This window comes from Xenopus laevis, chromosome 3L (assembly GCF_017654675.1).
Source record: "Xenopus laevis strain J_2021 chromosome 3L, Xenopus_laevis_v10.1, whole genome shotgun sequence".
NCBI lineage: Eukaryota > Metazoa > Chordata > Amphibia > Anura > Pipidae > Xenopus > Xenopus laevis.
This window is the reverse complement of record NC_054375.1, coordinates 54,902,097-54,916,342: the sequence shown is the minus strand read 5'-3', so window position 1 is coordinate 54,916,342 and position 14,246 is coordinate 54,902,097. Positions and strand designations below refer to the sequence as shown.

Here is a 14,246-nt window from a genome sequence, read left to right as displayed (position 1 = left end):
TGATATCACCTATACTGGGTATAGGATCAACGGCAAAAAGTGAGTTACCTCCAGGGATGAGTGTGTCCTCAAGTGTTAAGTTAAATCTGTTCTCCATTTATGCTTCATATGCTATTCAAGTGATCTACTATTGATATCACCAGATGATTAACTGCCTGGTAGTTAATTAAGAAGTTTGTTTGTTGCAAGAGGCATCTGTGGTTCTGATCATTTGCTAAATCAGTCGGTTGACAAATTTTCCACATGAGATCTCTCCCCCAACTATCTGGCTGGTACCCACCAGAGTGACAAAGACTAAAGGTAATATTTATGGTACTGGTATGGGATCCATTATCTGGAAACCCGTTATCCAGAAAGCTCCAAATTAGGGGAAGGCCGCCTCCCATAGACTCCATTTTAATGAAATAGTTCAACTTTTAAAAAAATGATTTCCTGTTGCACTGTAAAAATACAACAATATCTTGTACTTGATCCCAAGTTGAGTTTAATTAATATTTAGAAGATTTTTTTAGTAGATTTAATTATGGAAAGCATCCCAAGCATTCTGGATAACAGATCCCATACCTGTAGAGAGGCTGGGATTTGTCCCCTGAACATTGGGTCTCAGAAGGCACACAGTAAGCAGCATACACCTGCATCACACTGTTACTACACTTCTATAGCACACCAAAGGGTGAGCTACACATGCATATATATTTAAATGCATAATCACACACATATATAAACATTTACACAAACTAATAGTAGACCTTGATATTACTGTAAGATGGGATATTTTGCCTGAGGATATTCAAACCAATCTTAAAGGCTTTAATAGAATCTGCCATCACAATCTCCCAGCACGGCATTCTACTTGTCCTGTTTTTTCCAAGTTGTTATGGATTGATCATTGCAGTAATGAATAATCATGATTGTTATGTATTGTGGATCATTTTTGTGTGTAACTGGGCTTAGCTAGGGCATGGGCTAAAAATAAATCACAATTTACCAATTGTGGGAGAAAATATTATTCCTTATTATATATTTTCTGTGGAATTATCAAAATATACAGATGATATGTAGTCTTTATTTTTTATTACAGCTTTCATTTTTTAATATGTATAAAGTATTTACATGTATGTATTGCATTGCTAGAAAATAGATAAATGATGGGTCTGTTCTCTTGCAGCCTCACGAAGAGAGGGTCAAAATGGCTACTGATAATCAGTACATTTGCAATATAACATATAATATTATTTTCTCATGACTTCTGATTTGTTCCACTTCATAGAAACAGTAAATATCCTGGTTATAGCCATCTTTGATCATGTATCACATACCATGACTAACAGGGATTACCAATTTTAAATGTTTTCTCTTTGAAGAAGTTCTTGCATTTCAAAATAATTTTCACGCTTTGCCCGATGACGCATTCATAATCAAGGACATGCTATGATTCCACACACCTGAAATGGTATAAATTGAGCAAAATGTGAAGGTTCCAAAGCAAATCATTTGTAAGTCCTCAAGCTTTCAGAGAGAAGACTGACCTGCTCAGCACCACAATGAGGGTTGCACTTGTACTCCTGTTGGGGGTTGTTAGCTGCTGTTTTAGTAAGTAATTATATTATCATTAGTTGCTTTAGAAATAATTGTAAAATAATTCTTCTGTACATTTTCTGTTTTTCTGGATTTTAGATAAGGCCAATCAGGGAAATAATCTGCTGTAATATGAATTGCAATAGCTAGAAACTGTTATCAATATTTATAATTCTTATACATTACTATTTTAAAAAAATTCTGTCTCTATTATTCAGCTTCTGTCATTTCAAGCTGCATCCGGGATGACACAAATGAAGAGAAAGGACTAGAATGTGTGAAAAATGCTTTAGTGAGTATTTAAATATATTTCCAGGATATAAAGTAGAATCTGTTGGTTATATTGTGGAATGGAAGAAGTAAATATGAAGGCAGAGTTCTAAGAAGCAGAATTTAATGCTGAATGACTCAAGAAAAATTTGATTTTTATATATGTTTTTTTAGAAAGAAAATAAACAACAAACTGCAAGTGCTATCGCTGCATTCCTGTGTGCATTTTTGGTAAGAGTTAGATTGTTTCTTTCATAAGAGGGGGGTAATAATATTATTATGCTTTATTCATCTATTAGAACCTTACAGTAAAATGTACATCATTTGGGGGCCTTGGAGCTTACAATCTAGCTTCCTTCTGTGTGGCACAGACACACTTGCCGCTCATTAACCCAGAATACACAATCCCTATGAAGATAGTTCCCTAGTCAGAAATAAACCCAGAAGCCAGGTGCTGCAAGGCAGCAATGCAAACCATTACATGCTCAGTTGTTATTTGGAATATATGATGCACATATGGAGAACATGGTAAAATGCAATTTGCATTCTGTTAATAGGATTCAAAAGGCCAAGATGACTTAACCAAAGCCTACAAAACTCTTCAGGTAAGTAAATAATTGTGCTATACCTCGTACTGGATAGTGTAATGTCTCCAATAACAAAAGGCACAATACACAGAATGCAAACAAAAAGAACTGATGTGTTTTAGGACCAACCTTTATAGCAGAAAACTACCCAAATGTGTCAGATTTGTACGAAATATAGGAGATATGGGAGGATTGCTTCCCTATCACATGATCCTTTTCATTGGTAGTTGATATTGTGAATTAACTACATAGCAATAGATATGCTGAAGAATAGCTGAAGAAAACTTTATTTCTACACTTTTAGAAAGCCATGGAAAAAGCTGTCAACACACATAACAAATTATTATAGCAGATTTTAATGGATAGTGGGCAGTTTATGTAAGTTTCATCCTGCTTGAAAATGAATGGCAGTAACAATTTGGCTGTTGGTGTTATGAATTATAGAGTATTAGGAAAGCGTTGGGATATCTGTTGGTGCCCCAGTCGAATAGCACACCCATGAGTATTAAGGGCATATTAAGTGCAAAATGCAGTCATTCAAAAACAAAATCCAAAATTTCTTTTTGAAATAGAAGTCACAATTGAAAAGTAAGGTACTAAGAACTTTTAAGCACCAGCAAAGGGTTAGCATGTATGGCTGGCGTGTGTGAGTAACAGTAGTGTTGTCTGCAACAAACATTTCAAGTGGTATTGAGAGAGGAATCTGTCAGCTCAGCTGAACACACACAATGGTTAACAAAGCTAGAAAGTTCCTGTACTTTCTATATCTCCTTGTTATTCACAATACTGGCCTTTGTCTAGGACTATTGTCCATTGCACGTTCAGAACATGTTATAACAGGGATCCCTAACCAGTGGCTCACAAGCAACATGCTGCTCACCAACCCCATGGATGTTGCTCCTAGTGGCCTCAAAGCAGGTGCTTATTTTTGAATTCCTGGCTTAGATTCAAGGTCTGGTTGCATAAAACCAGATGTACTGCCAAACAGAGACTCCGTTAGACTTCATGTACTGCACATAGGGGCTAACAAATGGCCAATCACAGCCCTTATTTGGCAGGAACTTTTTTCATGCTTGTGTTGCTCCCCAACTCTTTTTACAATTGGATGTGACGCACCAGTAAAAAAAGAACCCCTGTGTTAGAAGAAAGAAAGAGGACTTAAGAAGAAGACATAACAAAACGCAGATAATTATTCTTTTGATTTTATTGAGCAAAGCAACATTAGAACAGTTGTCTTTCTTCTGCAATGTTCTGCCAACTGAATCACAGCAGCAGGTGTTACTACAAAATTCACCGTATTAGCAATATACATTTTTCTCAATATCTGAGAATCTTCAAAAAAAAGAATATTTAATGGAAATTACAAAAGTGCTTAGAATAGCTCTCTGTTCAATTTTACATTCATTTAAAGGTTTACATTTCCTTCACTATGATATATTCTGATAATGTCTGGGCCTGCATTTACCACACATTATTAGCCATAATTAATTATGTGCTGCAGGCAATATTCACAGGGTACATCTGGAACTTTACTGATTTACTTCTCCTGATGTATCCAAAAAAGCTTCTTGTCTTGTGGGCCAGTCTGCTGGGAAGTCCCTGCAACTCCTATTCTGTAGGACATAACATGGTTATGCTAATGCTAATGTAATCCATATATTTCCTGATAATAGAGAAAAATACAGTAGGAAACAATTTCTACACAGTAGCAATTTTATTTCTCTTACAGAATGATATTGGCTGTACCTTTGCTGATTCATGGGCATCTTACACATCACCGGTAAAACACAAGATATAATACTGTACATGTTATCTGTTGTCTTTGTATAGTTGTATGATATTGTTATATAAATCACATGTAATTATCAGCAACTCTCCAGGTGATATTGGAAACACAAGACAGGCTTCACCACCAAATGGAGAGCTACAGCTTGGATATCCCTGGCCTACATGAAAAAATCTATAGTATTTCACAAAGTAATGTATGGTCTGGGTTTTTACCAAGGACATATTTTGGGTAAATGACCCATGCATAAGATAGAATCCCAGGGCAATATCCCACTCTGCCCTTTCTAAAATTCTCATGTGTAATATTGTATATTAGAAAGCCTGAGGGTCCCTTTCATATTGGCTTTCACATTGGATGATACTACAACAGTTGACTGTATATGGAATCATATAGATATAAGAATAAATATATATTTCATACATTAACGTATCATTTTTCTTGCTTTTTAGGAAAGTCAGTTAAATGCAGCTCATCACAGTTTCCTGAGGAAAATCATAAAGCTGATGGTAAAAAAAACTAAAATAAATATACAGAGGGAGTATATAGCCATGGTTTATTGTGGGTGCTCTTGATAAAGAGGGAACAAATATTTTAGAAAAAAACACGTTCTATTCCCATAGGAAGGCAAAGAACTAGGCTGAGTATTTATTTATTAAGCTCTAAACTCAAATTTTGATAAATCTACCCCTAAGTCTCTGGTGAAGACAGAGAGGATGTTTGCAACTCATACATTACTGTAGTTGCTGAATTCTGTAATTTTGCAAATATTTGTCTTCTTAAGCAAGCAACGACATTCAATTATGAATACTCAAGCATTAACTGAGTAAACAAAAACTGTAATGAAAGAAAAATCTACAGTTAATATAAGTATTGGCATATAAATATTATATATAATAATTATATGAAATGGTTTCATTTGGAGTTGATGGACTTTGGTCTTTTTTCAACCCAACTTATATATGTAACTATGTAAAAATGTTTTCATTCATTCAATAAGTGTCTCTTATAGGGAATTAATTCCACTCTACAAGTGACTGATGAATTCCCAAGTCATAGGATGTTCTGTATTACATATGTTAATTATGAAACCCTTAAGGTGCCCATTTATGCTTGGTTTTGTTCAACAAGTTTCACAGATTTTTACCATTGTGCCTGACTGTCTGGGCATGTTGATATCACATACATTAGCCACTCCCAGCTTGTATATTGTTGGAGACATTCCACAGCATTGCATGTTCCAAAGCATTCCATAAACTCCAGCTTGCACAATAGAAAAAGATGGACAGCAGCTCAGTTCTTCAGAAAAAAAAGTTGATCTTTATTAACTCTGCACAAAAAAGGTAGATAAGGCCAAAGACTTCTGTTTCATTGTGCAAAACTTTAGGTGCATGTACGAAATCCACTACTGAGTATTATTTATGGGGTGCAAAACTGCTGACTTCCTAGGCTCTAGGTGCCTTCTGGGGCTCTCTAGCTTCCATATCTAAGATCTGAATGACATACAAGTGAGGGAATGATATTGGTGAAACCTACATGCCTCCCCCATCCTGCCTCCTCATTAACACAGGGCAGTCCAATACAAGCAGTACTGTATTCTCCTGGAAACTGCAAGTCCTTGATCTCCATTCTGGAGCAAACAGTGAGACAGGGTCTAAAATGCAAAACATGGCAACCTGCCCCACTGTATATGTATGGCCCCTACTCTTCAGATTAGCACTTTTGATTAATAAAGACCTTTCCTCTGCATTTGTGCTACCCCCCCGCCAACATTTATTCACCAGAATTAAACATTATTTTTTTCCCTGTTTTTCATTTCAGAGCACTTCTGATTCTCAGTCTGGAACTACCCCCAACTGTGGACCATGGGTAAAACTAGTTTAATGAAAATGTTGTTTGTGCTTTTATTGACAGCTGTCTCCGTAAACAGATTATTTTACTTTTCTGTGAGTTAATGATGGACTGCTTTTTAAACTTTTGAACTATCATTATTGCAGCTGCTTCTAACCTTTGCCAAGGGAAATGCAGTGCTTTAATAAGTTAGGTGTATCTCCCAAATGCATTGGATGCAGGGCTGGAGTTACATCAGGGGAGCTGGCCATTGCATGAAGGCCAAACTTTATAATGAATGGAAAGAAATAAAATGTTTGTCAATAGTTGCACTCCTGGTACAGGCTGTATAAACAATGTAGCTAAAGGTATCTCTCCTTTCTATATTTCTAACAAAACATTGTGTGCTACTTCACAAGTCTGTTGTCAACTGGCTTTTTCTACATTGTTTCATAAGTCAGAATCACCAGTGCAGAGAACAGCAAGGGGAGAGACATACTGCTTGAAAAAGAAATTACATTTACATTTAATTCCAAAAAAACATTGAACCTTTTTAATGAATATATGTTGAAATGTTGCTTAGAATTGCATTTTATTTCACTTTGAAACAATATTGAGCATATTAAAATAAAGGGTATAGATATGCTTTCTGTATACTGTATTTCTGTATGGATTATTTTAACGAGAATTACTTTCATGTAAACAAAAGGTGTCATTTTCCTGGGATGGAAATGGGTAGGAAGAAAAGTAAAAAAAAGTCTTTATCTAAATTCTGTTGTGTTCTGCTTGCATTATAAATGTTTCATTACTTTTTTTGTCTTAGGGCCTTCTTTTGTCCAGTGTTGAGGCAAAACTAGTAAGTAAAGCAGCCATTTCATATTTCATGTCCTGTATATTCTTCAGAGGTTGAAAAGTCAATTTGCCATAAAAGTGTTCTAAAATATTTGTGGATTCAGTCCCAATACCAAATGGAATAATGTATCTGTGGATTTGCAACATTTCAAAATCCCAGCAAACATACCCAAGGCTTTTTTAGCATTTTTCAAATAATTCTGAAGAGTTTTGTCTTGTCATCTTTTAGTAAGTATGCCCCTTAGTGTACCTTTTAGTATGTATTTAGGGCCCGCATACCCTTCTGCTTTGCTGCTGATATAGGCCCAGGGCAGAGATATAACTAGTAAGATATGCTCTATGACAGGATTTCCTGGGTGGTTCAAAATAAATGCTGTTTTTGGCCATTTGGTAACCCCTACATGATCTGGCAGCATATACTGTACTGAACTGTACCAACCAAAACTTGCCTCCAAGCCAGGAATTGAAAAATAAGCAACTGCTTTGAGGTCAGTGGGAGCAACATCCAAGGAGTTGGTGAGCAACATGTTGCTCCTGAGCCACTGGTTGGGGCTGATTGCTCTATGATAATTATTATAAAGTGATTTGATATGGCGAATGACTGGCGAGCCAAACAGATGGTTACCTTATGAGTGTAGAGACACCTTTGCATTGCTCCATTCATTCAGAACAATGCAAAAATTATCAGAAATTTTATGCCAGATTCTAGTAAATCAAGGCTTATTAGTCTGACCAGTTGCCTTACTTGTGGGTTGAGGTGGGCCGTATCTTTAGTATAGAGAAACTGATTGGACAGGCATGCGCAATATGGCAACACACATGCGTAATTATCTGCAGCACATTCTGATAATGCTGCAGATCAGAACTGTCCATAGAGGGTTAGTGTACGAGCACTGCCACTTTGCATGTCTACATGACTCAATTTTGATATATGTATGGATTGGAGAGACCGTTTTTTTTTTTCTCCTCAATTGAATTCTCACAATTGCAATGTAGGAATTACGCAAGTCCCAACATTCATATCACCCATGCATGTGAAAGTGTTCTTCTTTGAGTCCTAAATGAACACATTGATCAACACAATGGGAGCTGCTAATTTTTCATGAGAGAAAGTACCAATTTCTTCTCCTGTACCAAACACACCTTTGTTTGGACACGTGTCTTGTACTATTGCCTATTATATGAGAGTGAGGTTGAGAATCACTGCTCTAAAGAATTACCAAGCTTTTCACATAAAGGGATACTGTCATGGGAAAAAACATTTTTTTCAAAATGAATCAGTTAATAGTGCTGCTTCAGCAGAATTCTGCACTGAAATCCATTTCTCAAAAGAGCAAACAGATTTTTTTATATTCAATTTTGAAATCTGACATGGGGCTAGACATATTGTCAATTTCCCAGCTGTCCCAAGTCATGTGACTTGTGCTCTGATAAACTTCAATCACTCTTTACTGCTGTACTGCAAGTTGGAGTGATATCACCAGTCTCCCCCCCCCCTCCAGCAGCCAAACAAAAGACTAATGGGAAGGTAACCAGATAGCAGCTCCCTAACACAAGATAACAGCTGCCTGGTAGATATAAAAACAACACTCAATAGTAAAAGCCCATGTCCCACTGAGACACATTCAGTTACATTGAGAAGGAAAAACAGCAGCCTGCCAGAAAGCATTTCTCTCCTAAAGTGCAGGCACAAGTCACATGACTGGGGCAGCTGGGAAATTGACAAAATGTCTAGCCCCATGTCAGATTTCAAAATTGAATATAAACAAATCTGTTTGCTCTTTTGAGAAATGGATTTCAGTGCAGAATTCTGCTGGAGTAGCACTATTAAATGATGTGTTTTGAAAAAAACATGCTTTCCAATGACAGGATCCCTTTAAGTAATACTACTTGTATTTTATGTCTCAATGCTTGTCTATTCACACTGCTTATCTGGATATCTCATACTTTTATTGAACTCAAGTGTTACAGAATATTTTCCTGTAGATGCTTTTTTGTGTATACTGAAGATACTAAAATATGATAAAAAATTAGAACATCATTTTTACTACGACTACTACTAATAATAATAATTATTACATATATATATATATAGTATTTATGTATAACTTTTTTTAATGCAGAAATCCCTGGCTACTTCTCCAATAGCAACACAGATTTCCCAAGGACTACAAGAAAATAAAAGATATGCCAGAGGCCTCGATTTTCTTGGAGGCTTAGGAGGGGTTACAGGAGGCCTAGGGGGGCTTACAGGAGGTCTAGGAGGGGTTGCTGGACTTATGGGAGGAGCTACATCACCTTTTGGAGCTCTTACAGGAAGCCTAGGAGCTGCAGGAGGGCTTGCAGGAAGCCTAGGAGGGGCTACAGGAGGCCTAGGAGGGGCTACAGGAGGCCTAGGGGGGCTTACAGGAGGTCTAGGAGGGGTTGCTGGACTTATGGGAGGAGCTACATCACCTTTCGGATCGATTACAGGAGGCCTAGGAGCTGCAGGAGGGCTTACAGGAAGCCTAGGAGGGCCTGCAGGAGCTCTAGGAGGGGCTACAGGAATCCTAGGAAATACACTTGGAGGATTGCCAGGCTTTTCAGGGGGGGCTCCAGACCCTCTTGCAACCCTTGCAAGGCTTTTAAATGCTGTAGGAGTGTTAGAGAAACTGGTTGGTAACCTGTCCAACCTTCTAGGAGGCCTTGGAGGATTAGTAAATGGTCTTGGAGGACTAGCAAATGGTCTTGGAGGACTGACAGGTGGGCTTGGAGCAGTAGGATCATTGGCAGGTGGACTACCATCAATGTTTGGATGACTGGCAGGTGCTCTTGAATGTTTAACTGGTTAACTGCTGGTTAACTAAACAGGTAAATTGCATTTTGTTTCCAGAATAATGCATTGAAAAAGTGTGTTGGACATTTTTTGGTAGAAAATTAGTGTAAAGCCTATGGAAGCAACAGCCAAAGCATTCCTGTCTGTCTGATAAATGCTCTATTGGAGCACAAATAGCAGCAACAGACGGAGCTCAGTGACAAGAATTCTGCTTCTTGCCACTCCATGTACATCAGAAGGGTACCCTTTGCAAAGGATTTTGGTGCCAAAATGGGTGTAAAATACTATGGAAAAGCGGTGGCAATAAAGAGCAGGTTTCACACAGCTGTTTTCAAGCTGACACTCTTCACACTTAAAACTTGCTACATATTTGCATGCAGTCATTACACATCTTTATATATATGGCAGTGTAAAAACAACAGATAATTTAGTAGATGGTGCTGAAATTATCTTTTACAGGAACAGAGAAATTCTAGTTGCAGGTTAACCTGCTAAAGTCTTGGATTTCCATATACCTGTAGTATCAGATCTGTGAGTCTCTTGTGTAAATATATCCATGAAACAACACCTTTATGTTTTCTAAGGTTTGTAAAGTTTCCCAGCTGTAATTATGAAACAGTCAGGTTTAGGAACTTCAAGTGACAATACTTTTGAAAAGAAAATTTTTAGTGTCCATATCACTTTAACATTCCAAAAAATACTTACCATTTGGCCCTGCCAGTAGTTTGTAACCCTGATCATCTGTAAGGTTTTCATTGGAAAAGTGATGTACAATTAATTTCTGGCATTAGGTTTTAATATCTGAACACCTATTTCCATATGCAAAGAATGTTCTGATCCTATAAGCACCCCCTCCATATTGATGTTTAACTAAATGTTTTTTCTTCTTTTCAGAGCAATGAATATTTTACTCTCTGATCACATAATGAAGAAACAGAATTCAAATCAATTGAAAATGAGTCCATGTCATAACTACTTATGATTTTTTGTGTAGTATATTGAAAATTTAAACAAAAATTAAATTACTTGATTAATGCATAAAATTGTCTTGGTTCCTTTATTTGTGTTTATCATGTAATAATGATTATTCTTATTATTAAAAACAGCATGCGTAACAGCATTTGAAGTAGGAAGGGTATTTATACACCGACTGTCTTGCAGAGTCACTGACCCCCAGACATTGCATAGTCAGTCAAAGTCAGGGACACTCTAGCTCTGAAAGAAAGCTCATGAGCCTGGTAAAAGCAGTATCAAATTGCAAATAACCACTAAAAAAGAATATGAATATAGTTTGAAAAAGTTCTCAGAAATACTTTATTTTCACACTGTTGTATAATGAGTCATTTTACATAAATGATTTTTATGTGAAGGTCCGTCTGTGACCACTCTGTGTTGCTACACATTTAGGGTTACCCGCTTTCTGGAAAAAAATACCAGCCTTCCTATATTTTATATGTTTTCCCTATTAATAACATTGGCATCAAGCATAATGGTGAAATACCAGCCAGGTGGCCAACTCATTTAAAGGTTGTGAGACAAACATAATTTGTGGATATTCTGGCACAGGAAAAGGTAGGCACAGGGCGGGGGGGCAGCGGCATTGACTTAGAAACAGTGCTGCATAGCAGATCTATAGGATGCTCCTAGTGATGTGCAGGCCAGGGCCAGAACTAGGGGTGGGCAGAAGAGGCAGCTGCCTAGGGTGCAACGATTGGGGGGTGCTGGCCAGACCTCTTCTGCCTACCTCTAGACTGGACCTACCTGGAACTCCACTTCTGCGCTAAGAATTACTGCGCATGTGCGGCCAGCTTGGCTGTCTAGGCTGCCTAGGGTGCCTGGCCCCTGTGGTGTTTATACAAATGGCCTGTAGGTGTAGAATTATACTGTGTACATAGTACTTTCTAGACTGTTTTAAAGTATAAGAGTTGAAATGTAATGGCTGCATGAATCTGCTAATAAAGCACTGTTACACTCTACTTATCCTCCGCTACCAAAACACAACAAATTGGCAACAAGATGGCTCTTCTACCTCTGCAGCAGCCCGCACCTTTTCTCCCAAACCCTGGTGAGCCTACCATACCTTTTACTGCTTGGATTCATATGTTTGAAAATTACATTATTGCTGCTGACCAAGGGGAGATTTCTACTGCTAGAAAGCGTGCTTTACTTATTCACTGCCTGGGAGCAGAGGGACAGCATATATTCTATGCATTACCATTACCTGCTGATACTTATGAAACTGCCCTTACTGCTATAAAGAACTTTTTTGTGCCAAGAGTAAACGTGGTGCAAGAGAAGTGCACTTTCAGCCTGGATCTTTAATCAGAATTAAGAAACCAGGAATACTGAAACAAGGATAATTTAAATTTTCTACACCACTTGAAGTGAGACGCCAGCAAGGACCATACACATAGGAACTGTCTGATGGACGCATATGGAATGCAAGTCGTCTTGCTCCTGTTAGGAATGACTTTGAAGAAGCTCCATTTTATGAAAGACATTTTCCTACTCTGTGATGTGAATACTGCATAATATTTCTTTAAATGCATACTGTTTAATTGTTGTTGTTTATTACATTTGCCCAAATGCTTTCCTACTATAGGGGGAATATGTGGTGTTTATACAAATGGCCTGTAGGTGTCGCTGTGCACAAGAGTTATACTGTGTACATAGTACTTTCTAGACTGTTTTATAAGATTTATAGACTCATCCTCGGCTACCATAACACAACAGCCCCCCTGGCCCACCTCTGGAGCAGGCTGGCTTGATATCCGTAGGATCCGCCAGTTTACTGTGGGTCGGGCAGGTTCCTCTTTTTGTGTCGCAAGGGGTGCGGGTTGAGCTCTTCTGCCCAGTCTCCCCTCCTTAGACTGCCAGCTTCCTGCTTTGTAGACTGGTGCCTGCCCTGCCCCTTTTGTGACATAATCGGCGGTGCGACTTGGGAGAGGGGAAGCTGGGTGCGGACAGGTGCAAGTCGGGCAGTTGTGGGTCAAGTTTTTTTTTGACCCGCACATCACTAGATGCACCAATAAAGGGGCAATTTTTAAAGATAATGTTAATTTTTAGCCCAAAGTAAAGCCAGCACTATATATTATTCATTATTGCCTACAAGATTGGAATGTGTTTTTAACGATCCTGTGTGTCTTCTTTAAGGCACGCACCCAGCAAATCTAAAGAAGACATAAATGTAAATATGGTTGCTGTTTTTCTTTTTCATCAGTCAACCCCCAAAAGATGTATATTATATCTACAGCGGCAATTTGGTAGTCTTGATTTTTGCAGAAAGGCTGAGTCATACTGACAGGCTGCTCACGTGACAAAACAGAAAGTTTAGGACAGAATGTTCCCGTTTGGTTACCTACATTACACAGAAGACCTAATAGAGAAATGACAGAGCAACCATCTTCAGAAGATACTTTCTTTTATCTTTCCTAGTTTCATTAACCGCCATGCTCATGCACTGTTTCACAGAAGGCAATACTTAAATAAAATTGGAGACCAGTAATGACCCTCTATCCCTCAGGGGCAGATTTAAAAAAAAAAGCTTATTTTCAAGATTCTGAAACTTTAAAAATTAGCATCTAAAATCTGGCAAGTTCATTTGGAAATCAATGGGAGTTCACATTTAAAGTTATTTTTCAATTCAGGTTTTCTGGGTTATTTCTTAATTTGGCAGATTTGTTGAAAATAAATGTGCGTTCCTGTTTTTTATTTCATGTTTTCAAGTGAATTATTGAATTATTAAAATGGAGTATTGTCTTAAATAAGAGCACATTCAGTTGGGTTAGGGTCAGGGCACAAAGGCAGATTTGGGGAGATTAGTTGCCCGGCGACAAATCTCCTCTTCTTCGGGGCGACTAATCTCCTCCCCTGCCTGCTTAAATGTAAATCGATGGGCGGGATGGCACTCAACGCAATTCGTTTTTCGAAATCGCCCGGTTTCCTTGTGAGGCAACTTCGGGTGACTTTGGAAAACGAATTGCGCTGAGTGCCACCCTGCCGGCAATTTACATTTAAGCCGGCGGGAAGGCAGGGGAGGCAGTTTGGGGAGATTAGTCGCCCCGAAGAAGAGGAGATTTGTCGCCGGGCAACTAATCTCCCCGAATCTGCCTGTGTGCCCTGACAGAGTTGTAATAAGAATTTGTATTTTCTTCAGCGTGAAAGGATAAAATGTGGGTGGGGTGCAGTAATTTTATCAGGAAAAAATACCTAGTAATTTAAAACACAGACAGTGTGTTTACTGCATGTTTACTAGGCACAGCAAGAGCAAGCACCCCAGCATATATTGAAGCGTTTGAATAAAACCTATACAGTTACAACTATTGAAATTGTGTTGTTTCTTTTTGCTCCACTTTCCTTTAATTATGTAATGTATTTACCGGCTGCAATTTCCTCCAGCTAACAAGGGGTTTGACACCACCCACTTGCTTAGTCCATCTATGACGTCTTCCACTGCTTGCCTTCTATTGGTTGAGTCATAGGAATGCCGCTCCTCATTGGCTGAGAGAGTAACTCGGCTCCTCCCTGC

General features: G+C 38.2%; 1 protein-coding gene across 1 annotated transcript; it reads left to right on the top strand.

The window, feature by feature from the left end:
* The first annotated feature begins 1,504 nt into the window (after window positions 1-1,504).
* LOC100126657 (uncharacterized) lies at window positions 1,505-10,756 on the top strand. Its single transcript, NM_001110755.1, is given in 10 exon segments — window positions 1,505-1,593; window positions 1,797-1,870; window positions 2,023-2,079; window positions 2,406-2,453; window positions 4,165-4,215; window positions 4,674-4,730; window positions 6,043-6,090; window positions 6,875-6,907; window positions 9,027-9,753; window positions 10,613-10,756. Coding segments are annotated over 9 exon segments (1,092 nt in total). The 5' UTR covers window positions 1,505-1,544; the 3' UTR covers window positions 9,702-9,753; window positions 10,613-10,756.
* The last annotated feature ends 3,490 nt before the right edge of the window (window positions 10,757-14,246 follow it).